General features: G+C 42.5%; 2 protein-coding genes across 4 annotated transcripts in view; both read left to right on the top strand.

The window, feature by feature from the left end:
• Positions 1 to 25868, top strand: part of ppp1r13ba (protein phosphatase 1, regulatory subunit 13Ba) — a 73556-nt gene that overhangs the window by 19602 nt on the left and 28086 nt on the right. The window contains exons 1-4 of one of the 3 annotated variants that reach the window (XM_055865266.1): positions 5494 to 6140; positions 12184 to 12331; positions 17038 to 17157; positions 18798 to 18868. In XM_055865266.1, the coding sequence (XP_055721241.1) occupies positions 6132 to 6140; positions 12184 to 12331; positions 17038 to 17157; positions 18798 to 18868 (348 nt within the window). In that variant the 5' untranslated portion in view covers positions 5494 to 6131. Of the gene's footprint in view, positions 1 to 5493; positions 6141 to 12183; positions 12332 to 17037; positions 17158 to 18797; positions 18869 to 25868 lie in introns of those variants that run through there. The other 2 variants (XM_055865267.1, XM_055865268.1) reach the window with 2 other exon arrangements.
• Positions 1667 to 5408, top strand: ptp4a2a (protein tyrosine phosphatase 4A2a). Its single transcript, XM_055865288.1, has 7 exons — positions 1667 to 1807; positions 2301 to 2429; positions 2672 to 3195; positions 3369 to 3461; positions 3681 to 3811; positions 3982 to 4056; positions 4606 to 5408. The coding sequence occupies exons 3-7, from the start codon at positions 3100 to 3102 to the stop codon at positions 4715 to 4717; spliced, it is 507 nt and encodes a 168-aa protein (XP_055721263.1). The 5' UTR covers positions 1667 to 1807; positions 2301 to 2429; positions 2672 to 3099; the 3' UTR covers positions 4718 to 5408.

Below are 25868 nucleotides of genomic sequence, written 5' to 3'. Positions count from 1 at the left end.
TCTATTCATGAGGACTNGTAGAAAGCAAAAGCGCCTTATCACTACATTCACATCACTGAACAAACAGACTGTGATTGATTTGATGTACTTATAATAAAAGGTGTCTTTCAGCGTCCTAAATAGCTATGTCAAATAAAATGTATTATTATCATTATTAGTAAAGACACGTTAAGCACCTTGAGTATAGAACACCTAATGTGTAGAGATAATAAACATACAGTAGGAAACAGGAACGTCTCTTTTGTACAGAGCCTCTACTTTGTCAGGCCTTTCGTACCACTGGATCTCTGAATGTTAAGTTAATTTCTCCTCAATTCCCTTAGACAATATAGTTAAGACATGCATTCATTAAAGTAGGCTGAAAATTACCTTACTTGGGATATGAACTGGGATCAGAAAAATGTAAATATTCCAGCGGAACAAACACAGCAGGAATCTATCCTCAGGTATCTCTCTTTCCTTTCTCAGAAATCCTGCCTGTGTCACATGGAAAACTACCGAGTGCAAACAGCCTAGCCTACCAGCCCCAGGTGTGTGAGGAGTGAAGACTGTATACTATTGGCAGTGGTGTCGTTTTTTTACCTGCTAAACAAAGGGTGTGTGGGTGTGTGTTTATCTATTCATGAGGACTCAAGGAAACCACACAAGAACAGACCTGTGAATCCAAGCCCACTACCAGAGAGAGAGAGAGAGAGGAGAGAGAGAGAGAGAGAGAGAGAGAGAGAGAGAGAGAGAGAGAGAGAGAGAGGAGAGAGAGAGGAGAGAGAGGAGAGAGAGAGAGAGAGAGAGAGGAGAGAGAGAGAGAGAGAGAGATGAGAGAGAGAGAGAGAGAGAGAGAGAGAGAGGAGAGAGAGAGAGAGAGAGGAGAGAGAGAGAGAGAGAGATGAGAGGAGAGGAGAGAGAGAGAGAGAGAGAGAGGAGGAGAGAGAGAGGAGAGAGAGGAGAGAGAGAGAGAGAGAGAGAGAGAGAGAGAGAGAGAGAGAGAGAGAGAGAGAGAGAGAGAGATGGCTGTGGACTGTGAGAGCATCATAGGCCTACTGTAAGCAGTAAGACTAATATGGCATTTCACACATGTGGAATCCTAAGATTCAGTGGAGGCTGGGGGGAGAAGCTATAGAAGGATGGGCTCATTGTAATGGCTGGAATGGAATTAAATTCAATGGTATCAAACACATCAAACATATGGAAACCACATGTTTGACTACGTTCCATTTGTTCCATTCCAGCCATTACAATGAAATGTCCTCCTATAGCTCCTCCCACCAGCCTCCACTGTTAAGATTGGGTAACACAGAATGATGACCTCTATGGCATTTTTTAAAATTGTTTAAATGTAATCTTTATTTAACTAGGCAAATCAGTTAAGAACAAATTCTTATTTACAATGATGGCCTATTTAGGCCTATTTCATTATGGCAAATTGCTATGGCAAATAATGCATCTACTAGATTTCTTGTCAATGCAGACTTTATTTGTAGAGTGTCTTTGCCGTCAGAATTGGTCAAAAATGCAATATCCTCTATCACCATCAAGGTCTATTTTTGAATTAACATGGAATAATCCCTAAAACTATGTTGTATTCTTTCTCCAAATAACTGTGACTCCCTCTAGTGTTGAGAATCTGAATGAAAATGCTCACTGTATTTTTTTCCAATACACACGTTGACGTCACGTACGTCACGTGGTATAATACCAAGCCGCTAGCAAGCTAACGCTTTTTAGCACTGCTGTCAACAAACGGATATGTTGCTTTTTTCAATCAGTCTTTCATCGAATTTTCATTGAAGACGTCAATCATCAGCTTTTTGTAAGTAACTAGATAGTTGCCTAAACATCTGGCACGTCATTGTTAGCTAGCTAACGTTAGTTTTATCTGCTGCGTTGCCAACGTGCTAGCTAACCTAGCTTGACTCCCAAATACTGTCGCCATCTATGGCAAATGGCTAGTTTATTAGATTAACCTCTAGCAAGCTAATAACTAGCTCGCTATGATGGCTAAATGCAAGTGCTTCTGCAATAGCTACATATAGCTATTATTGCATCGTGTATAATATGTAATCATTGCATGTACTGTATTGAACTATTCTTGCCAGAGAGACAGACAGTGATAGAGGGACAAAGAGAGAGAACTGTAATGTTTGTAAATCAATGGTATTGTTCCTCTTCTATGAGCTGAATGAAACTTTAATGTAATGTAAAAAATGTATTTTCTATTGTTATTACAGTACGTTTAGGCATCACAGCATTGTTCGTGGCTTTAATGTATACGCTATGATTTAGCCAAATGCTTTGTTTTACAGGTCAGGAGTTCTTTGTGAGCAGCAGGAGCCCTAGGCTGTGCCACTGTAGAGAGAAGAATCAATGGTGTGCAGAGTTGCCACACCGCCTTGTGCACGCTGGATGAACGCAACGTTACTCAGCACACAACGGTTGGTTTGTTTCACTCATTGATTTTCTCAGTGTTATTCAACATGTTAGACCTATTTCATTATCGCAAATCAAAATTACATGAGACGTGTAATACAACGTGACAGACATTACATTGTATGGACTCTTTTATATAGCCTGAATTGGTTCAGACTATCCTACTTTGCAGCTAGTCTATTACGTGTTAGTAATTGGGCTGTGTTGCTGATAAAACCATTCCTCCCTGTGAACTATATGTTTTCAGGCAGCACATTTATGGCGTTTGTGAGGGTGCCACACTGTGGAGACTTTTGCCAGGCACAGCACCAGCACCTGTGAGCAGCCTGCAGCCAAACATATGAAGAAATACCCCACCAGAAGTCGACCAGTACTCCTGGAGAGAGAGGGGCTGATATTTATCCAAGTATATGGCTTGGATTGAGCTAATCCAGCCACTAAACAACCACTAAATAATTCCTGAATGGGCTAGTTGGGATTTAAAATCTAAAGGGATACCCCTTTTCTTTCTTTTGTTTCCTTTTCATATTCCACTTTTCATTTACTTTTGCCCCATTCTCCATAGCCTATATCTTTCAATAACCACCTTTATACTCAATCTAGCTACCATTTTGGAGTACTTTTCTCTACTACTGTACACCCTCTCCTGGAAGACTGCCTTCTCTGTCTGTCAAGATGAATCGCCCCGCCCCTGTTGAGATCTCCCATGACTGTATGAAGTTTCTGATCACCCACAATCCCACCAACTCCCAGCTGGTGAAGTTTATAGAGGTACAGTATCATTGACTCCTACTAATACATATCCCTTATGCTTTGCATTTACATGAAGCATTGTGTTATTTGGTTTATAGAGTTCTTATATGTTAAACCATATTTGGAATGAACTGAAAAACAAAGTGTGTTGAATGATTACTTGCTAAACTAAAATCACTTATCTATTATAGGATCTGAAGGCTTTTGGAGTGCAGACACTGGTCAGAGTGTGTGATGCCACTTACGACAAAACCCCTGTGGAGCAGGAAGGCATCACTGTTGTGGTGAGACAACTGCTCTGTTCTGCCGCTATCTTAACCTGTTAGACCTTCAAATTTGGTTGGAGTTGGTTCAGGCATTTCTATTGTATCTGCATGATATCTAGGCCTGTCCTTTTCCTAATGATGGAGGTAGCATGAAAGCATTAGGCCTATCAATTACCCTACCTAATCAATTAATCCTTTAACAGAGCCTAATTCCAACCGTATGTTCTCTCCAAACAGGATTGGCCCTTTGACGATGGTTCTTCACCCCCTGAACAAGTCGTTGATGACTGGCTCAACCTCCTGAAGTGTAAATTCAGAGAGGAACCCGGTTGTTGCATTGCAGTGCATTGTGTGGCGGGGTTGGGTCGGTGAGTTGTCAACATATTGTATCTTCTCCTTCCTTCGAATGTCTGCTAGCCACCAACTCAAAGCAGTGTTTAGTGAATGTGGTTATTTAGTGAAGGAGGGGTATTTTATATTACACCAACTTTCCCATTTCTACAGTACACTTGATGTGATTGATATCATTTCTCCCCAGAGCCCCAGTCCTGGTAGCGTTGGCGTTGATTGAGTGTGGGATGGAGTATGAAGATGCTGTTCACTTTATAAGACAGTAAGTTATATAATAATTTGGTGGGTGCTTATAATTTGTTCTATTTCATACATGTTCAAGTGTGTATTATGCATGTGTGAATTGAAAAAGTTTTTATGCATACCCCATTCCCCCTGAGACACCCTTGGAGAGTGGGGCCAGGGATCAGCCGTTATTGACGGCGACCATGGAGCAATTAGGGTTGAGTGCCTGGCTCAAGGACACATTGGTAGGTTTTTTATCTAGTTGGCTCTGGGATTCGAACCAGCAACCTTTCGGTCACTGGCCCAACGCATTTAACTGGTAAACTACCTGCTGCCCACAAGTTCTCTACATTGATAATATTTGGATACTTCAACCATTTTTCTGAAAACTAATAATGGATAATCATTTTCATAAATTATGAAATCTTCTCGCTACTGTGATTTAAAAATGAAGATGATATAAATTATGATGAGGTGATTCCTGAATACGTCAGTGTGACATTTAAAATGCCATCAAAATGCCAAATCATCAAAACCATCAGAAATCATCAAAATGCCATCATTTTGTCTGTGTTTCTTCTCTCAGAAAGAGACGTGGAGCCTTCAACTCAAAACAACTAATGTACCTCGAAAACTACAAGCCCAAGATGCGTCTCCGCTTCAAAGATGCTAATGGACAAAATTGCTGCATTCAGTAAGAAGATAAGCGGTATTGGCAAGATTTACTCAACAAAGAAACTGACTACTATAAGAAAAGTTATTGATTATACTCAAATAATAAAAAATATATACTGAAAGAAAAAAAACGTATTGATTACCAGTCTAAATAGTAACATTTAATTTGATCAAAGTAAACAATGTGAAAAGACCAGTTAGAGATGAATCTGAGTTGTTAGCACTGCTGTTTTCCTAAACTACTGTAGTGATTCATTAAAGCAAGATGTTTAAAATTGTTCCTTGTTGTTGTTGGTGTGATCATGTATGAGTTGTGCAAAGGCTGCAATGTGTTTTTGTTTAACAGCCTTTGATAGTATTACATATGTTTAAAAATAAGATCATCAAGGAGGAGCACAAATCTGCATAAATACTGTATTTACCTGGTATTTCCTACGAAATTCTGTGGTAGAAATGAATTATAACTTATCTCAACATATTTGGGTAACTGCCTGGTACCAAATGGGGATTGCTGTATTTGAATGACTCATGAATCAACATGTCATTTAGGCCTATAGGTATTACCATTTAATTTCAGAGTAAATACCTTAATTTTAGTTCTGTTTTTGTGCTGTAAATAAGAGTAACGTGATCATGTTTTGGATGATGAGCACCACCACTACAATATGTAGGCCTACACACATTAGAACACCTCAATAAATAAAGTTAAAACAATTCATTTGATGAATTCTTTTTTTTTGTCAGACCTGAACGATCCAATGAATCGTTTCCCGTCCCCTGCATCCTCTGCTTGTCATGGCGTTTGTAGCTGCGGTTGGAAAGTAGGTTGCATGATTAAGCTTGTCAAATAAACTAGGACGAGACCAGGGGCTGATAATAACTACATAGATTTTGCACAGAACGTCATAATGTGGCTATCCAGGCTTGAAAATCAAAGTAACATTGTGGTTGGAATGGATTTGATGTCACATTTTCTTGATATGAAGCATACATTACTTTAGAGCGTTTGGGTTAACATTTGCAGTATTATTTCACCGATAACCATATAAAAGCAGCCGTCTTTCCTACAACAGCATTTTAGCGGTCCTGGCCTTGGATTATACTATTTATTCGAGCGCGCTGGCGGTCGAACCCTCTAAAGGCAATCGGCGAATTATTTGTGGCATGAACTTTCAGTCACTCAGCAGCAAACTCGCCGAAACAACATGCCTCCCAACTACGCTGAGTGATGTTCAGTGACTATTGCGTGCCGTGACCCACTTCGCCATCAGCGTCTAGTTATGCCTGCATCGCTGTGGGACCAAGTGTCGTTACTTTAGGACCATTACATCCGATTCTGGAGGGACGCACTCGACCATACCGACCAGTTATTTGGGGCAGAGAGAGAGTTTCTCCAAGAGATTGGCTGGGATAAACATTAAATGACTGACTAAAATCATGACGCCGGTAAGTACATTTTTAAAAATTGGATAGTTTTAGAAGTCTTGGAAAAATATATTGTGGATAGAATGAACAAATGCCTGTGGATAGCTTCGAACAAATGAGCTCGTGTATAAAATAAAACCCGTTAATTTGAATAGAATTTACATATGGATTTTGAGTGGTGGGTGAGCTACAATACTCCCATCAATGAGAGAGATGAATATGAAGCGGAATAATGCAGACTTTTTTTTAGGGTAGCCTAGGGAAGATCCCCACACAACAGTGACAGGCAATACTTGTGGTCACCCACCCAGTGACGCACATTCACCAAGACCTGTAACCTTCCTGTCAGTGTCAGTCGACCAATATCTGTTGTCAGTTTTGGGAAGTACACACACACGGCTCCAACATGGATCTCCTCATGCCTGTTTACTGGCTTTTGCTCATTGTCCTATTTTCGACTTCTATAATTAGCGAGGCAGTGTAGTGGGTTGAAAGTTTCACAACTGCTTTATTCACACACACATTCCATTTGTATGTTCTTTATCATGTCTAGCAGGGCAGTCCCATTTCTCCCTCAACCCCCTCTTGTCGTCCCTGTACTACAGAAGCCTATTTTCGATCCTTCACCCCCCCCCCCCCCCCCCCCATTACCTTTATTTCCACCCAGATTTGATACAACTGCTCTCAGCTATTTAAGACACCGGAGTTTAGAATTTGGGTGGAATAGTCAGGAATGACACTGCTAATGGACTGTGTTGGACATTCATTATCATTGGGAGTGAGCGTGTTTTAAACATCACAGTTATTAGCATATACTCTACTGTAGTACAGAGGAACAAGAGGAAAATTTTGTTTTGAATTGGAATTTCAGTTTACTTCCTGAACTTCCTGAATCGAAATGGAATTCAACCCAACCATGATCTCTCTAGACTAGAGGATAAAATTGGATCAGACAGTGCTGGTCTCTGTGAGCTGCTCCAAGGCAGGGTCCCATCACATCTCAGAGCTATAAATCTGATCCAGAACATACTGGGTTCAGATCCTCCCATTCAACCTCTTGCCTTTATGGTTAACACTCCCCCCAGTTCCCTGTCTATGTGCAAACCCACTGGGCATGTATGTCAGCAGTGTGAATGAGTGTGAATGGGAGGCTGTCAGCTCCATTGAATAGACTACAGATGAAGTGCAGTGTTTACAGCTATGTCCTGCGTTTAACTTAAAAAATATCTGGAAAAACTGGATTTTAGCTCTTTTAGTGGTGCCAGGCAAGCCCGTTCCCCTACACAGTGGTTGCTTTTGACAATTTATTGACTGTTCTGTGCTGCACAGGGAAGCCAGCTAGCCAGGACACTAAATCAGGTGTTGGTTGGTCCAGAGTGTGTCTGACTCTGAAACATCAAACTGTCTGCATTCTGGTTTCTTATCTCTGTTGTCTGTCATGGAAGTATGGGCTCTGTTAAAAGTGGCACGTTATGTCTTCCACCCAACAGACACTTTGCAAATCCATCCACTGATAAAGAGATACTTTATCTGAAAATCTCTTGAATGATTTGTATTCCTGTTTATTTGGTTCATTCGATGCCCCAGGAGTATTTGTTTTAAAGGGAGCTTAAAATACACTTTGTTTATAACTAACACACACAGAGAGAGCGAGAGAGAGGACTGTCTTTCTCTGTCTGCCTGGTAGATGAGGTCTGAGTGACAGGGTAAACTGTGCATCACAGGCTCTCCAGGCAGTGGCTCATCAGTCAGCCTAGCTCCAGGCCCACTGCGACAGCGCCTGGTTTGTGTCCTCAGATGTATTATTGACAAGGCCCGGAGTGTTGCTGGCACAACCGTTAGATTTGGGCTTCATTGGAATCAGTCAGCACAGATCCATCTCGGCACTCCTCAAAACGAATATCAAGTGCATTCGAAAAGATGGGATGGCATCATTTTGTTTTCTACAATGGAATAATTTCCTATCAGCCTGTCTGAATGTTTTTTCTCCTCTCAGCAGGTTTTAGTTGTGTGGTTGCTAGGTTGTTTCTGTTTTGAATGGTACAGATGTGGGATCTTAACTTAATCTGTTTCTCACAGCAGTAAATAATCCTGCAGCAACAGGAAATGTGAATTATTGTGTGGATTATAATTAATGGACATTTTTGTAGGACAAATCCAGTCTGACATTTTATAGTAAAAATTACAAACTTTAGAAGCCTTTTTAAACCTTGAATACAAGTTTGCATTTCCTGGAAACTTCCTGCAACAACAGGGTGATCAAATGTAAGACACCTGTTGTTTGAACAAGAAGTGTGTGTGTCTGTGTGTTGTTTAGCTGGATGCTTATGTGCCCGTGGTCAGTGAGTGTCCTGTTCCTCCTATAGGTGCCCTGTCACAGTGACATCCTGGTCTGATTAGTGTCACCAGGCGCCTCTGTCTCTCTCTGCCTCACACAGCCTGTTCCCTGGGAATCTAATTCTGAAGATGGGCGGCCTCATGAAGTTACCCCTGGCCTGGCTCTGGCTGCATTTACCAGCACACACACCATCACCCTGGCTCCGCTCCTCACCTTCACTCACTGACACCCCAACCCCTATCCTTCTACTGCCTGGTGTCACACACCCAGACACACCCGGACCCACCCACCCACCCAGACACACCCACCCAGACACACCCACCCAGACACACCCACCCAGACACACCCACCCAGACACACCCAGACACACACACACACACACAAGCAGTGAGTGAGTCTCTTAGCCCTGCCTGTCCTCCTGTCCGTCTGTTTGCCTGTGAAAATCCTCTCCCTCCAGCTCTATGAAGAGGTTCTTCAGCATGGTGCAACACAGCCTGGTCAGTGTGACTGTCCTGTCTTGCCACTGTCCTGTCCGGCCGCTGCCCTGTCCACACACGCACGCACGCACGCACGCGCAGTGAGTGAGTCTCTTAGCCCTGCCTGTCCGTCTGTTTGCCTGTGAAAATCCTTTTTTAGGTGTTATGGTGGTTTTTAAGGTGTTATGTGTTTGCGAAAGTTTAAGAGTTTGGTGGGCTGTTGATGTTTTTTGTTAGTTAATGAGTGTAGTTCGGGTGAGGAGACCGGAAAGGCACAGTATCTTGCCCCTGTCCTGTCTTGCCGCTGTCCTGCTGCTGTCCTGCCTCTGTCCTGTCCTGCCCCTGTCCTGTCCAGCTTTGGCTCTGACTGCCCTTATGTACTACACACCATTGCGACCTGTATGCTCTCGTTGGCAGGCCCTCGCTTTATATTCATCGCCAAACCCACTGGCTCCAGGTCATCTATAAGTCTTTGCTAGGTAAAGCCCCACCTTATCTCACTGGTCACCATAGCAGCACGTGCTTCAGCAGGTATATTTCACTGGTCATCCCCAAAGCCAACTCCTTCTTTGACCGCCTTTCCTTCCAGTTCTCTGCTGCCAATGACTGGAACAAATTGCAAAAATCACTGAAGTTGGAGACTTGCATCTCCCTCACTAACTTTAATCATCAGCTGTCAGAGCAGCTTACCGATCATTGCACCTGTACACAGCCCATCTGTAAATAGCCCACCCAACTACCTCATCCCTATACTGTTATTTATTTTTTGCTCCTTTGCACTAGTATCTCTACTTGCACTTTCATCTTCTGCACATCTATCACTCCAGTGTTTAATTGCTAAATTGTAATTGTTTCGCCACTATGGCTTATTTATTGGCTTACTTCCCTTATCTTACCTCATTTGCACAAACTGTATATAGACTTTTCTATTGTGTTATTGACTGTACGTTTGTTTATCCCATGTGTAACTCTGTGTTGTTTGTGTCGCACTGATTTGCTTTATCTTGGCCAGGTCGCAGTTGTAAATGAGAACTTGTTCTCAACTGGCCTACCTGGTTAAATTAAGGTGAAATAAAAATAAATAAAAACATTTGTTGTTGCTAAAAATAGCAAATGGCATCCAGAGCTGGCTAGGAGTCATTTTGGGAAGCTGGACAGTGTGATTATATGTTTTTAAGGTGTTATGTGTTTGCGAAAGTTTAAGAGTTTGGTGGGCTGTTGATGTTTTTTGTTAGTTAATGAGTGTAGTTCGGGTGAGGAGACCGGAAAGGCACAGTATGTATGTGGTTGAGGACAATGTTTCTGGTGCATATGAATGCGTATTGTATCTTATTGTACTGTAGGCATGTGTGGTGTCTTTGTAGATTTGAAAAGTTACCTGACCTTGTGGGATTTTGTTATGAATGTTAACATGGAGTAGGCTGTTCAGTGTGACTGAGTGTATAATACTATTCGGCAGAGGCTAGTTTAGCCACTCTAGCTCTTTGTGTCTGGTTTTTGACCTTTCATTGAGAGACAACAGCAGCTCTGAGCAGGTTAGGTGACGCAGGACAGAGGAGGTCAGAGATGCATGCTCACAAATTGTTGCTTTTTGGTAACAGAATCTTTAGCAGTGATGATGATTTCAGGACTCGTTTGGGTTTTATCACCCTTGGTTGGTTTTTGTTTGATTCTAAGCAGCCCCTATATAGTCAAGGCTACAGGCCAATCCCTAGGGAGAAAAAAATACATTATCCTTTTCCCTCACAGTGAGGGGACAATAACCTTACCTTCCTGGATTTGTTTTTGCTCTCTCTCTCTCCTGGTGTATGTTTTCTTTTGTCACCCTGCGGACACACGCACACGTTTACAACCGCCATAATCAGATTATTATAGCTCGCTCAGGGTTGTAAACTGAGCCTTACAGAATTCCTCCTCTCAATCTGTCTATCCCCGTCCTTGCGTGTGGCAGGGAGAGATTACCTTACATCGTGGATGGGACGTGCAGCTCCGTTTCAGGGCTTGTCTCGGTCTGTGGTTTAGACATGTTTATGGGGCTAAGCCTTCCACAGAGGGCTCAGTGGTTTATACAGGCCAAGGAACCAGTGTCAGGCAGCTGTTGGGTATAAATACCTCTGTCTATGTCTATCCTAGTGGATGATTCTGTTGGACAGGGAGGAGGGGGTGGTGACATTAAGAGGGAGACATTTTTTAATTCTGCCACCCAAATTTGCAGATTAGCCCACATTTCCGTTTACAACAGATTGTCAATCTGTAAATGATGATGTCACCGCCTAATTTAACTGCAAGTTATATTTATAAATGTTTTTGTAAAAGCCCCATGAGCACCAACATGTAAAAGGACCCATGAGCACCAACATGTAAAAGGACCCATGAGCAACAACATGTAAAAGGACCCATGAGCAACAACATGTAAAAGGACCCATGAGCAACAACATGTAAAAGGACCCATGAGCAACAACATGTAAAAGGACCCATGAGCAACAACATGTAAAAGGACCCATGAGCAACAACATGTAAAAGGACCCATGAGCAACAACATGTAAAAGGACCCATGAGCAACAACATGTAAAAGGACCCATGAGCAACAACATGTGAAGTTCATAGGAGCATTTCAAATGTGGTGTCAAATGGAAGATGGGAGGCTATATGTTTTGTTAAATTAAGGCATATATACACTTTTTAACAAGCAAAGGCTTTGATTTATTGTCAGACAGATGGAAAGGGAGTCTTCCAAAACATCTACCAGAAAAAGTCTTACGGTATTAGAAATGCATCAAAGCAACCTATGAATAGGAGGAACAGGACACTGACCATGGACACATTAACATCCAGCTAAACAATAGACATACCAAATCACTGTCTTACTCTAAGCATGTTGTCTTGGCAGTCTATGCTCGTAATATCTCTCCTCTAATGTCTATCGCTCAGCTATGTCATCAATAGTGTCTCTCCCTCTTGACTGCCTCTGACTTTGAGGCAAAGCATCTGATGGAAATGTATTTAGGCTAGAGGACAGCCAGAGTTAAGGGGACATTTCCTGTAATACAAGAGCTTTCCTCTCTGGATTACATGCATTAACATTTCTGCCATATGTATGTTGTATAGTTGCTAATCTGATATTACCAGTAGTCTGGTATTACTACAATAGAAGAGTTTGCTAGGGCAAATAAGTATGTGACTAGGCTATACCTTGTCAGAGATGTATAGTATGTTTGACAAGCTATATCTCTATGCCTCCCTTCTGTAGATGATCTTGACAGTGTACCTGAGCGACAGCCAGCAGATGCTGACAGAGGTGCCCATCACCCCAGAGACCACCTGTAAAGACGTGGTGGAGTTCTGTAAGGAGGCCGGAGAAGGTGGCTGTCACCTAACTGATGTCTGGAAGGGCAACGGTAAGTGACACTTTCGGCTTTAATCTCTGACTTTAAACCTCACCTTCAACCCATAACCTTTGGGTTTAAGTCACTGGTTTAATGGTTCCCTGACTGACTGGTGTTGAGCTGACAAGTTAAAAATCTTAGCTTTACAGATATTTAGGAAAGCACTGTTTTATAATTTGCCTCTGCTTCATGACTTTTTTACAAACATTTTAGTGATCTCCAAGTTTTAGATTCATCTATTTAACTGAATGTCTTGATATTTACAGGCAAATAGACATCATTGACAGCCAGACATCATTGAGATCTCTTACTTGGGTAATCACCAACTCTCCTCCCTTGACAAATGTTTTCCATGGCCCAGCTCCCTCCCTCAGGCAGCCTAAAGGGATTTATCTGCCATTGAAAACCTTGGGCGGGACAAACAGTGTAAATACATTTTCGTGATGGAAAAACACTTTTAGTGTAAACTTAAACAACTAAAACCAGATATAAAGTTAATGACCTATATACAGTACCAGTTAAAAGTTTGAACACATACTCATTCCATGGTTTTTCTTTATTTTTACTACTTTCTACATTGTAGAATAATATACATCAAAATTATGAAATAACACATGGAATCATGTAGTAAACAAAACGTGTTATAAAATATATTTGATTTTGATTTGTTTATTCTTTGAAGTAGCCACCCTTTTCCTTGATGACAGCTTTGCACTCGCTTGGCATTCTCTCAACCAGCTTCACGAGGTAGTCACCTGGAATGTATTTCAATTAACAGGTGTGCCTTGTTAAAAGTTAAGTTGTGGAATTTCTTTCCTTAATGCATTTGTGCCAATCAGTTGTGTTGTGACATCATAGGGCTATATTCTGTATACCACCCCTATCTGGTAAAAGATCAAGTCCATATTATCGCAAGAACAACTCAAATAAGCAAAGAGAAATGACAGTCCATAATTACTTTAAGACATGAAGGTCAGTCAATCCAGAAAATTTCAAGAACTTTGAAAGTTTCTTAATGACCTGCTGACCTATATTGTTCCCTTACTAGTACGGCCCCACTGTTTGGGCCTTGAGCTTATATGTATTCGCCACCATTATTAGGTGTTCGGGTCCTGTCTTCCAGCCCCTTTATTTATAGGTTTCTTTTAAAGTGCAGTCGCAAAGACTGCACTTTAACAAGCACTATGATGAAACTGTCTCTCATGAGGACCATCACAGGAATGGAAGTTCATTATTTTATTTTTTTTATTTTTTATTTAACCTTTATTTAACCAGGTAGGCTAGTTGAGAACAAGTTCTCATTGCAACTGCGACCTGGCCAAGATAAAGCATAGCAGTGTGAACAGACAACAACACAGAGTTACACATGGAGTAAACAATAAACAAGTCAATAACATGGTAGAAAAAAAAGAGAATCTATATACAATGTGTGCAAAAGGCATGAGGTAGGCAATAAATCGAGTAATTACAATTTAGCAGATTAACACTGGAGTGATAAATCATCAGATGATCATGTGCAAGAAGAGATACTGGTGTGCAAAAGAGCAGAAAAGTAAATAAATAAAAGCAGTATGGGGGTGAGGTAGGTAAATTGGGTGGGTAGTTTACAGATGGACTATGTACAGCTGCAGCGATCGGTTAGCTGCTCGGATAGCAGATTTTTAAAGTTGTTGAGGGAGATAAAAGTCTCCAACTTCAGAGATTTTTGCAATTCCTTCCAGTCGCAGGCAGCAGAGAACTGGAAGGAAAGGCGTCCAAATGAGGTTTTGGCTTTAGGGATGATCAGTGAGATACACCTGCTGGAGCGCCTGCTACGGGTGGGTGTAGCCATCGTGACCAGTGAACTGAGATAAGGCGGCACTTTACCTAGCATAGCCTTGTAGATGACCTGGAGCCAGTGGGTCTGACGACGAACATGTAGCGAGGGCCAGCCGACTAGGGCATACAGGTCGCAGTGGTGGGTCGTATAAGGTGCTTTAGTAACAAAACGGATGGCACTGTGATAAACTGCATCCAGTTTGCTGAGTAGAGTATTGGAAGCTATTTTGTAGATGACATCGCCGAAGTTGAGGATCGGTAGGATAGTCAGTTTTACTAGGGTAAGTTTGGCGGCGTGAGTGAAGGAGGCTTTGTTGCGGAATAGAAAACCGACTCTAGATTTGATTTTGGATTGGAGATGTTTGATATGAGTCTGGAAGGAGAGTTTGCAGTCTAGCCAGACACCTAGGTACTTATAGATGTCCACATATTCTAGGTCGGAACCGTCCAGGGTGGTGATGCTAGTCGGGCGTGCGGGTGCAGGCAGCGAACGGTTGAAAAGCATGCATTTGGTTTTACTAGCGTTTAAGAGCAGTTGGAGGCCACGGAAGGAGTGTTGTATGGCATTGAAGCTCGTTTGGAGGTTAGATAGCACAGTGTCCAAGGAAGGGCCGGAAGTATACAGAATGGTGTCGTCTGCGTAGAGGTGGATCAGGGAATCGCCCGCAGCAAGAGCAACGTCATTGATGTATACAGAGAAAAGAGTCTGCCCGAGAATTGAACCCTGTGGTACCCCCATAGAGACTGCCAGAGGACCGGACAACATGCCCTCCGATTTGACACACTGAACTCTGTCTGCAAAGTAGTTGGTGAACCAGGCAAGGCAGTCATTAGAAAAACCGAGGCTACTGAGTCTGCCAATAAGAATATGGTGATTGACAGAGTCGAAAGCCTTGGCCAGGTCGATGAAGACGGCTGCACAGTAATGTCTTTTATCGATGGCGGTTATGACATCGTTTAGTACCTTGAGCGTGGCTGAGGTGCACCCGTGACCGGCTCGGAAACCGGATTGCACAGCGGAGAAGGTACGGTGGGATTCGAGATGGTCAGTGATCTGTTTGTTGACTTGGCTTTCGAAGACCTTAGATAGGCAGGGCAGGATGGATATAGGTCTGTAACAGTTTGGGTCCAGGGTGTCTCCCCCTTTGAAGAGGGGGATGACCGCGGCAGCTTTCCAATCCTTGGGGATCTCAGATGATACGAAGGAGAGGTTGAACAGGCTGGTAATAGGGGGTGCTACAATGGCGGCGGACAGTTTCAGAAATAGGGGGTCCAGATTGTCAAGCCCAGCTGATTTGTATGGGTCCAGGTTTTCCAGCTCTTTCAGAACATCTGCTATCTGGATATGGGTAAAGGAGAAGCTGGGGAGGCTTGGGCGAGTAGCAGCGGGGGGGGGCGGGGCTGTTGGCCAAGGTTGGAGTCGCCAGGAGGAAGGCATGGCCAGCCATTGAGAAATGTTTGTTGAAGTTTTCGATTATCACGGACTTATCAGTGGTGACCGTGTTACCTAGCCTCAGTGCAGTGGGCAGCTGGGAGGAGGTGCTCTTGTTTTCCATGGACTTTACAGTATCCCAGAACTTTTTGGAGTTAGAGCTACAGGATGCAAATTTCTGCTTGAAAAAGCTGGCCTTTGCTTTCCTGACTGACTGATTAAAGTTACCAGCGTCAGAAATCGGCAATTAACTGCACCTCAGATTGCACCTCACATATTTCAAGTAACAGACTCATCTCAACATCAACTGTTCAGAGGAGACTGCGTGAATCCGGCTTTCATGGTTGAGTTGCTGCAAAGAAACCACTACTAAAGGACACCAATAAGAAGAAGAGACTTGCTTGGGCCAAGAAACACGAGCAATGGACATTTGACCTGTGTAAATCTGTCTTTTGGTCTGAGTCCAAATTTGAGATTTTTGGTTCCAACCGCCGTGTCTTTGAGATGCAGAGTAGGTGAACTTTATATTTTGATTTGTTTAACACTTTTTTTTGCTTAGTACATGATTCCAAATGGGTTATTTCATAGTTTTGATGTCACCACTATTATTCTACAATGTAGAAAATAGTCAAATTAAAGAAGAACCCTTGAATGAGTAGGTGTGTCCAAGCTTTTGACTGGTACTGCATATATTTTTTATAATCTTTGAGAACTAACCATCACCAAAATGAAAGCTAAATAGTCAGGGGGAATTGAAACATCCCAAAACAAGGAATTTAGCAGTATTGATTTTGTTATTATGTTTGAGCAAAATAAAACACTATTAGCCATGGCAAATGCATAAAATTGCAGGAAATTTGCTTTCAAACTGAAACAATTACTCACAACTCCATGGAGAAATGTGTAGGATTAACATTAAAAGACCCCCCCCCCCCCCCCCCCCCCACCACCTAAACACATTTTTGATCCAGGAAAACCCTGGCCTGTACATCCCAGACAGACAGTGAATCGTGTGTTCTAGTAATTATATTTCAATGACTTCACAGGTGAGGGGAAAATATAGTAACTAGCTATTGGCAAGGTTGTCCTGACTGTCATGGGTTCTCTCTTCATCACAACACAATACAGTGCTTCAGTACCAGAGTTTAGCCATGGGGGCTTATGTCGTTTATCCATTCTATTAATAGAACGCACTTATTTAATCTCTAATGATGATCAGGGCTGAGGGGCAATCAACCCACCATGTCACTTTACAATCACCAATAGATAATCACCCAAGTCTATGTATCTAACAACAACTCCTGTTTTCTTTTCCCGCCCAGAGAGAGTGAGACAACTGTTAGTATTGTATATAATATAACTATATCCTAATTCTGTTCTCCTTGTCCTCCACAGAGAGAGTTTTTCCCTTGTTAGTATTGTACATAATAGAAATATGTTATAACTCTGTTCTCCTTGTCCTCCACAGAGAGAGTGATCCCCTTTGACCACCTGATGTATGAGCACCTGCAGGAGTGGGCTCCCAGGAGGATGGAGGTCAGGTTCTATCTGAGACACGAAGACTCCCCCTCAGAGAGCAGCGACCAGGGTGGGTGACTTGGCCTTGGTAGACCTTGCCTGGTCCCAGATCTGGTTGTGCTCTTGCAAACTCCGTTACTGTCTCTTTCCAGGTTTCCATCCAATTTTTTTTACGCAAGTAATGTTGTATAAAAAATGTCATGACAGGCCTGATGGAAACAGAACATTTGTTGGTAAATTTTCTAAATGTCGACAAAATACGCTAGACAAGGTGGGATTTTCTTGTGTCTGTAAAATGCATTATGCGAGAAATTTCGGTGGAAACGCTTTTATGCGCAAATATTGATATAATAACCATCATATAGAAGTAAACTTGGAGTCACACGATAACATGTTGTGTGATCCTCCCACCTGACTGTGGCCCAATCAGGGGTGGAGGGCAGGGAGACTGGGATCTGACTGTGGCCTGACTGGGGGTGTAAAAAAGTCCTGGGAAGTTGGAACTGGCCTCTGTGAATGAATTAGCCTGTAGTAAAGAGAGGAGCTTTACCACTGTTCACTATTTCTCATCACGTTAGCTATCTATACTGTAGACCAGGTATTCCCAAACTGGGGTACGCGCAATGCCGTCGGGGGTACGCCAAATATAAATGTGATTCATATTTTTACAAATATATTCTGTTGCACAGTCACTTTATTCCTCGTTTATCAGTTGAAGTCGGAAGTTTACATACACCTTAGCCAAACATTTAAACTCAGTTTTTCACAATTCCTGATATTTAATAAAAACATCCCTGTCTTAGGTCAGTTAGGATCAACACTATTTAAGAATGTGAAATGTCATAATGATAATAATAATAATAGAGAGAGAATTATTTATTTCAGCTTTTATTTCTTTCATCACATTCCCAGTGGGTCAGAAGTTTACATACACTCAGTTAGTGTTTGGTAGCATTGCCTTTACATTGTTTAACTTGGGTCAAACGTTTCGGGTAGCCTTCCACAAGCTTCCCACAATAAGTTGGGTGAATTTTGTCCCATTCCTCCTGACAGAGCTTGTGTAACCGAGTCAGGTTTGGAGGCCTCCTTGCTCGCACACACTTGTTCAGTTCTGCCCACAAATTTTCTATAGGATTGAGGTCAGGGCTTTGTGATGGCCACTCCAATACCTTGACTTTGTTGTCCTTAAGCCATTTTGCCACAACTTTGGAAGTATGCTTGGGGTCATTGTCCATTTGGAAGACCCATTTGCGACCAAGCTTTAACTTCCTGACTGATGTTGCTTCATTATATCCACACAATTTTCCTTCCTCGTGACTGCCTTTGAACGGGTTATGGTAGTAGGTGCCAGGCTCACCGGTTTGTGTCAAGAACTGCAACGATGCTGGGTTTTTCACGCTCAAAAGCTTGTATCAAGAATGGGCCACCACCCAAAGGATATCCAGCCAACTTGACACAACTGGGGGAAGCATTGGAGTCAACATGGCCCAGAATCCCTGTGGAACGGTTTCGAAACCTTATAGAGTCCGTGCACCGACGGATTTAGGCTCTTCTGAGGCCAAAAGGGGGTGCAACTCAATATTAGGAAGGTGTTCCTAATTTTTTGTACACTGTGTATATTGTTAATGCTGTACTGCTATGTATCCATGCTGTGTTAGTGACTAGTTGTCTGCACAGTGTCTGATGTGCTTGTCCTTGTTTCCAATGCAGGGAGCCAGCTCTCTCAGGAACAGTCCAACAGAGGCAGTAGAGGGAGCTCAGACCAGCCTTGTGAAGAAAGGGTAAGTCCTCACAACACAAACAAACAAAAAAACACACACACTGCAGTAACTCACCTAGCCAAACACACTTCCTGGCATAATGCCTGCCTGCGTGTGTGTGAATGGGAAGGAAGGCTGTATGACGTCATGATTTGGCATTTCAAGTCCTAATAATTCCTATACATAGGGCCAAATAGGCACCAGAGAGTTTTTACTGTAATGCCAAGGACTTCCTTGGTCACTCACTCCTAGAGATTTCATAGTGGGTCACTAAAACTCTGTGTGTTTGTGAGTGTTACACGTGTTCTGCGGTTGTGAGGCCAGTTGGATATATTGCCAAATTCTCTAAAACGATGTTGGAGCTGGCTTATTAACATTCAATTCTCTGGCAACAGCTCTGGTGGATATTCCTGCAGTCAGCATGCCAATTACAGCCTCCTTCAACTTGAGACATCTGTGGTATTGTGTTGTGTGACATACAATAACTGCACATTTTAGAGTGTCCTTATTGTCTCCAGCACAAGTTGCACCTGTGTAATGATCTTGATGTTTAATCAGCTTCTTGATATGCCACACCTGTCAGGTGGATAGATTATCTTGGCAAAGGAGAAATGCTCACCAATAGGGATGTAAACAAATTTGTGCACAACATTTAAGAAAAATAGTTTTTTGTGCGTATGGAACATTTCTGGGATATTTTATTTCAGCTCATGAAACATGGGACCAACACTTTACATGTTGTGTTTATATTTTTGGTTAGTATATACAGAAAGTATTCAGACCCCTTGACTGTTTCCACATTTTGTAATGTTACAGCCTCATTCTAAAATTGATTCTATTGCATTTTCCCCTCATCAATCTATTTACAATAACCCATAATGACAAAGTAATAACATGTTTTTATAAATTTATAAAAATGTATTATAAAATATAAACTGAAATATCACATTTGCATATGTAATCAGACCCTTCACTCAGTACTTTGTTGAAGCACCTTTGGCAGCGATTTCAGCCTCGAGTCTTGGATATGATGCTACAAGCTTGGCGTACCTGTATTTGGTGAGTTTCTCTCATTCTTCTCTGCAGATCCTCTCAAGCTCTGTCAGGTTGGATGGGGAGTGTCGCTGCACAGCTATTTTCAGGTGTCTCCGGAGATGTTCGATCGGGTTCAAGTCCCGGCTCTTTCTGGGCCACTCAAGGACATTCAGAGACATGTCCCGAAGCCACTCCTGCTTTGTCTTGGCTGTGTGCCTAGGGTTGTTGTCTTGTTGGAAGGTGAACCTTCGCCCCAGTCTGAGGTCCTGAGTGCTCTGGAGCAGGTTTTCATCAAGGATCTCTCAGTACTTTGCACCGTTCATCTTTCCCTCGATCCAAACTAGTCTCCCAATCCCTGACGGCAAATTGTTATTTTTTTATTTAAAAAAAATCATATATTTTGTAGTGGCGGCAACGATTTGGGGTGTGTGTGTGTGTGTGTGTGTGTGTGTGTGTGTGTGTGTGTGTGTGTGTGTGTGTGTTTGTGTTTGTGTTTGTAGAGGATTAGGAAAAGGCTTAGTGACAGGCATGATTACAGTTCCCTTAGAATTTGTCCATGTGTAAGCAGGAGATAAACTTACTACTGTCTGGCATCTCTGACCCATGCTGGAATCCTTACTGCTTTCTTTGGTATTATTTTGTGTCAAATGTCAATCATTTCTGCTAGATACTGTCCCCAGGCAGTGCTCAAAAGCAATTCAATTTAGTTTCACAGTTTATGATCTGTTCCATTACAATTTACTATATAACAACTACATGATTACTGCTGCTTGGAAACATGTGATTTGTTTCTCCACTTTTGATGTAGTTTTATGCCTGTACTGTAGTTTCTTCCTGGTTGGGTTTTTCTGATTTATCGAATGACCTTTTGACCTGGTTTTATGTCCCAGTACCTGCTATCTTCTGGTGTTCTTAAACTCTCATCTTCAGATTGAGTCCTAACCTGACATACTCATCCATCACTCACTGTGTACTCTAAAGGTAGTTACACACGCATATGTCCGAGTTCAGATTCAGCCATGAATGTTTTAAAAGAAGCAGATAACTTAGTATATCATTTAGCATAGTAACTGTAGCACTTTTAGCAACAGTGCATCTACCTTTAGTTATGAGTGAGTGCTTTTATTCAGGATTGGTTATCTCAGTCAGTCAGTCCTCATGGATTACAATAGTCTTATGACATAACTGTGTTAAGAGGATTCTTGGTTTGTGTCCCAAATGGCACCCTATTCTCTATGTGGTCCACTATGTAGGAAGGGAATAGGGAGCCATTTGGGATGCATTCTTTGGTCTCATTATTCGTGGGCTGTGGCCATGCAGCCAGACTCTCCTGGTCTGTCACTGAATTCACCCATCAGTCTCAACAGTCAGTCCTCTTGTGGAATTGGCTTTGTTTTTCCCTTCTATTTATTGGCAAAGGAAGGAGTGAATTCATTCTAGGGGTAAGTTGTGTATCCGAGATATGACTATGATTTCTGTGTGTGTGGGTGTGTGTATACGTGGATATGTGTGTGTGGATATGTGTGTGTATACGTGTGTATACGTGGCTGTGTGTGTGTGTGTGTGTGTGTGGGTGGGAGGGAGGGAGGGACACCCATGAGCTTGTGGTGGAGGGCTATGTGTTAGTGGCACTGCTGTATTACTGTATACTCTACTGTACCGTGTTGATTCTTAGCACTTTCATATTTCTCTGCATCATCAGTGTCTCACAGGGTGGAGTAGTACCCTGTCAGGAAAGTGTGTGTCTTGTCATTTATATGTAGGCCTACTTTATGTGTTACCGGCCTCAGACAGTCATCCTGCAGATCTTGCTAAAACTTCAGAAAGCGGTTAGAATAAATGTTTATCACAAGTCCCGTGTGAAGTTCAGCTAGTGGAGAAACAGGCTAGTGGAGAAACAGGCTAGTGGAGAAACAGGCTAGTGGAGCACCTTTTTGCTCTTCTCATTATTTCTCTTTCAGTGTCTCTCCCTTCGCTTCTTTCTACCCCCTCTCTATCTCCCTCTCTCTGGAATACAGAGTCTGTATGTCCAGTCCTACCTTCCTTAGACATAAAGTGTGGAGAGCTTAGTTTGGTCATGGCAGCCATTGGACTGTCTGGCTCTGTGTGTGTTCACAGCTGTGCTGGGTGGGATCTTGGGCTGTTCTGGGGATAAGTCTGATCATTGTCGGCGTGGTCAGAATTCCAGTGGACCTTGTTCATAAGGCCAGAAGTGATAAAATAACAGGTGGTCTTACTGGACAGTGGACACTCCCTGCTTTTTTTTCACATACAGTAAACTCCGATTGGATTTAAGTCCCCACTTGCACCTGCTAGTGGATGTATTCAAAAGCTTGCTGCAGTGTTCACAGCAGAGGAGACAAAATAGTTGTGTTACGTTGTAACATGTGTCCATGCCTCGATAAGAGTCAATCAACTGAGGTTTGAAAATATGTCATAATGGGCCGCCTGGGCTTTAACGGCTCTCTGGCTCTAAACGCTGAATTGAGCTTTATGGTCATTACTCCTGCTGCCTCCAAATGCACCTGCTACTGGATGTGCTGTGTTGTAAGGGAGTGAGCTGTGGCTACAACAGAGCAGGGCTCCGGCAGGGGTGGCCAGATGGATGGGTTTGTGACAAGAGCACAGAACCTTCTGAAGATTCTGTAGGAAACAGGTACAAAAGTGTCTATATCCACAGTAAAACGAGTCCTATATCGACATAACCTGAAATGTCTCTCAGCAAGGAAGAAGCCACTACTCTAAAACCGCCATAAAAAAGCCAGACCACGGTTTGCAACTGCACATGGGGACAAAGATTGTACTTTTTGGAGAAATTTCTTCTGGTCTGATGAAACAAAAATAGAACTGTTTGGCCATAATGACCATCATTATGTTTGGAGAAAAAAGGGGGAGGCTTGCAAGCCGTAGAACACGATCCCAACCATGATGCACAGGGGTGGAAGCATCATGTTATGGGGGTACTTTGCTGCAGAAGGGACTTGTGCACTTCACAAAATAGATGGCATCATGAGGAGGGAAATTATGTGGATATATTGAAGCAGCATCAGTCAGGAAGTTAAAGCTTGGTCGCAAATGGGTCTTCCAAATGGACAATGACCCCAAGCATACTTCCAAAGTTCCAGCCTATAGAACATTTTGTTGGAGGAACTGAAAAGGCATGTGCGTGCTAGGAGGCTTACAAACCTGACTCAGTTACACCAGCTTTGTCAGGAGCAATGGGCCAAAATTCACCCAACTTATTGTGGGAAGCTTGTGGAAGGCTACCCGAAACGTTTCACCCAAGTTAATTGTAATCTTCTGACCAACCACAAAATATATTTAAAGTATACTTTTAAAAACGCACCAACAGTCACGACTTCCGCCGAAGTCGGTTCCTCTCCTTGTTCGGGCGGCGTTTGGCGGTCGACGTCACCGGTCTTCTAGCCATCGCCGATCCACTTTTCTTTTTTCTTTTTTTTTTCTTCTTTTTTATACATTTTACCCCCTTTTCCCCCCAATTTCGTGGTATCCAATTGTTAGTAATTACTATCTCATCGCTAATTACTATCTCATTGTTAGTAATTATTGTCTCATCGCTACAACTCGGGAGAGACGAAGGTCGAAAGCCATGCGTCCTCCGAAACACAACCTAACCAAGCCGCACTGCTTCTTAACACAGCGCGCCTCCAACCCGGAAGCCAGCCGCACCAATGTGTCAGAGGAAACACCGTGCACCTGGCTACCTTGGTTAGTGCGCACTGTGCCCGGCCCGCCACAGGAGTCACTGGTGCGCGATGAGACAAGGATATCCCTACCGGCCAAACCCTCCCTAACCCAGACGACGCTAGGCCAATTGTGCGTCGCCCCACGGACCTCCCGGTCGCGGCCGGCTGCGGCAGAGCCTGGGCGCGAACCCAGAGTCTCTGGTGGCACAGCTAGCACTGCGATATAGCGCCCTAGACCACTGCGCCACCCCTGAGGCCCTACACTTTTCATTTTCCATTTGTTTTGTCTTGTTTTCCTGCACACCTGGTTTACATCTCATCATCATTACTATGTGTATTTAGCCCTCTGTTCCCTCCATGTCTGTGTGGGGTATTATTTATTTGTCAAGGTTGGCACGTTTCCGGCTGGTTTGCGCCGGGTTTTGTTTTATACCCGTGCTTTGTGGCAGCCGGTACTTTGTACTTGGGTTTTCTACTTTGTGCCGCCTCACTTGTTCTTTGGGCATTTGTGTTGTGACGAGGTTGCGTTCTGTATTATGATTGCCTAAGTAAAATTCTTGTCCATTCATCTCTGCTCTCCTGCGCCTGACATCCATGCACCAGCTACACCCACCATTGACATCAACATTTACATATTACCCAGCATCCTTTTATGCAGCTAAAGTTTTTATTTAGAATATATTGTTCCTGACATTTAACTTATTCAAATGTTTTCATTTTCAAACTGAATAATGTTGTACTTTTAATTACACATTGCACACTTTATTGAAATGTTAATTTATTACCTTCATGTGAACAACTAAATTGTGAAATCCCAATGCTGCACAGTTCTCAAAAGTGTTACTTGTATATTGCTGCTCCAGCAACAACTGCCATGTACTGGAAATAGCATGTTAACATTGGCTGAGAAGAGTCCTTGGTCAATCAAGGTAACCTGTACATTGCTAATTACAATAGCTGATGTGGTTAATTGGTAGGAGTGTATTTGTAAAAGTATACTTGAAACACATAACACACTTTTTTTTTTATGTAAAGGCCCCGGTGCACAACCGAGCAAGTAGATGTTAAAGGAATTTCATTCCTATATGTTCATCAACCAATTCAATTAAAACACTCTGCCCATTCATAAGAATTTGTAAGATACTTATTTGCATAAAATGGACAGAAACCAGTCTCAAAATCAATCAATCAATAGCGTTTATTCTCGAGAGTACTCCCCATAGTACAATTTACATCAGGTTATATAATAAAAATGACGTCATAGGTTTTAAAATGTCCTTCCTCCTCTCGGATACAATGGCAATACAGTTCACAGCCTTCTTACATTGTCTGCCACCTGTTAAACAATCTACAACCAGCCCAAGGTCTCTCCCCTCCCTGGGTAGAGACAGAATGTCCTGTAAGGAACACATCATTCCAGCCTGTCTGATGATAACTCCATTAGTTTCTAACAAGGAACAGACAGTCCTTGTTTTAATTCTTGATTAAAATTACACACATTATATTCAGCATTATGATTATAATAAGATTCATACATCCATACAGTAACATAGTAGTATTCTGTTTAGTTATAATTCCAAGTCAAATGTATACATAATTTAGTCATTATTCATAAAAATCCCATAACAGTAGACAAGTACATGCGAGTGTCTAGTTTGATAAACAGCGCCTCACAAGTCCTCAACTGGCAGCTTCATTAAATAGTACCCGCAAAACACCAGTCTCAACGTCAACAGTGAAGAGGCGACTCAGGGATACTGGCCTTCTAGGCAGAGTTGCAAAGAAAAAGCCATATCTCAGACTAGCCAATAAAAATAAAATATTAAGATGGGCAAAAGAACACAGACACTGGACAGAGGAACTCCGCCTCGAAGGCCAGCATCCCGGAATCGCCTCTTCACTGTTAACATTGAGACTGGTGTTTTGCGGGTACTATTTAATGAAGCTTCCAGTTGATGACTTGTGAGGCGTCCGTTTATTAAACTACTTGCTCAGTTGTGCACCGGGGCCTCCCACTCCTCTTTCTATTCTGGTTAGAGACAGTTTGCGCTGTTCTGTGAAGTGAGTAGTACACAGCGTTGTACGAGATCTTCAGTTTCTTGGCAATTTCTCGCATGGAATAGACTGAGTTTCAGCGGAAAGTTATTTGTTTCTGGCCATTTTGAGCCTGTAATCGAACCCACAAATGCTGATGCTCCAGACACTCACCTAGTCTAAAGAAGGACAGCTTTATTGCTTCTTTAATCAGCACAGCAGTTTTCAGCTGTGCTAACATAATT

Source organism: Salvelinus fontinalis, chromosome 16, assembly GCF_029448725.1.
Source record: "Salvelinus fontinalis isolate EN_2023a chromosome 16, ASM2944872v1, whole genome shotgun sequence".
Lineage (NCBI taxonomy): Eukaryota > Metazoa > Chordata > Actinopteri > Salmoniformes > Salmonidae > Salvelinus > Salvelinus fontinalis.
The sequence above is the reverse complement of the archived record's forward strand: the minus strand, read 5'-3'. Positions and strand labels throughout refer to the sequence as shown.

Excerpts from the sequence above, each read along its gene's own strand:
- ptp4a2a (XM_055865288.1), top strand. The coding sequence starts at position 3,100 with ATGAATCGCCCCGCCCCTGTTGAGATCTCCCATGACTGTATGAAGTTT. Across the intron at positions 3,196-3,368 it reads AGCTGGTGAAGTTTATAGAG|GATCTGAAGGCTTTTGGAGT; the intron begins GTACAGTATCAT and ends TATCTATTATAG. Across the intron at positions 3,812-3,981 it reads TGTGTGGCGGGGTTGGGTCG|AGCCCCAGTCCTGGTAGCGT; the intron begins GTGAGTTGTCAA and ends ATTTCTCCCCAG.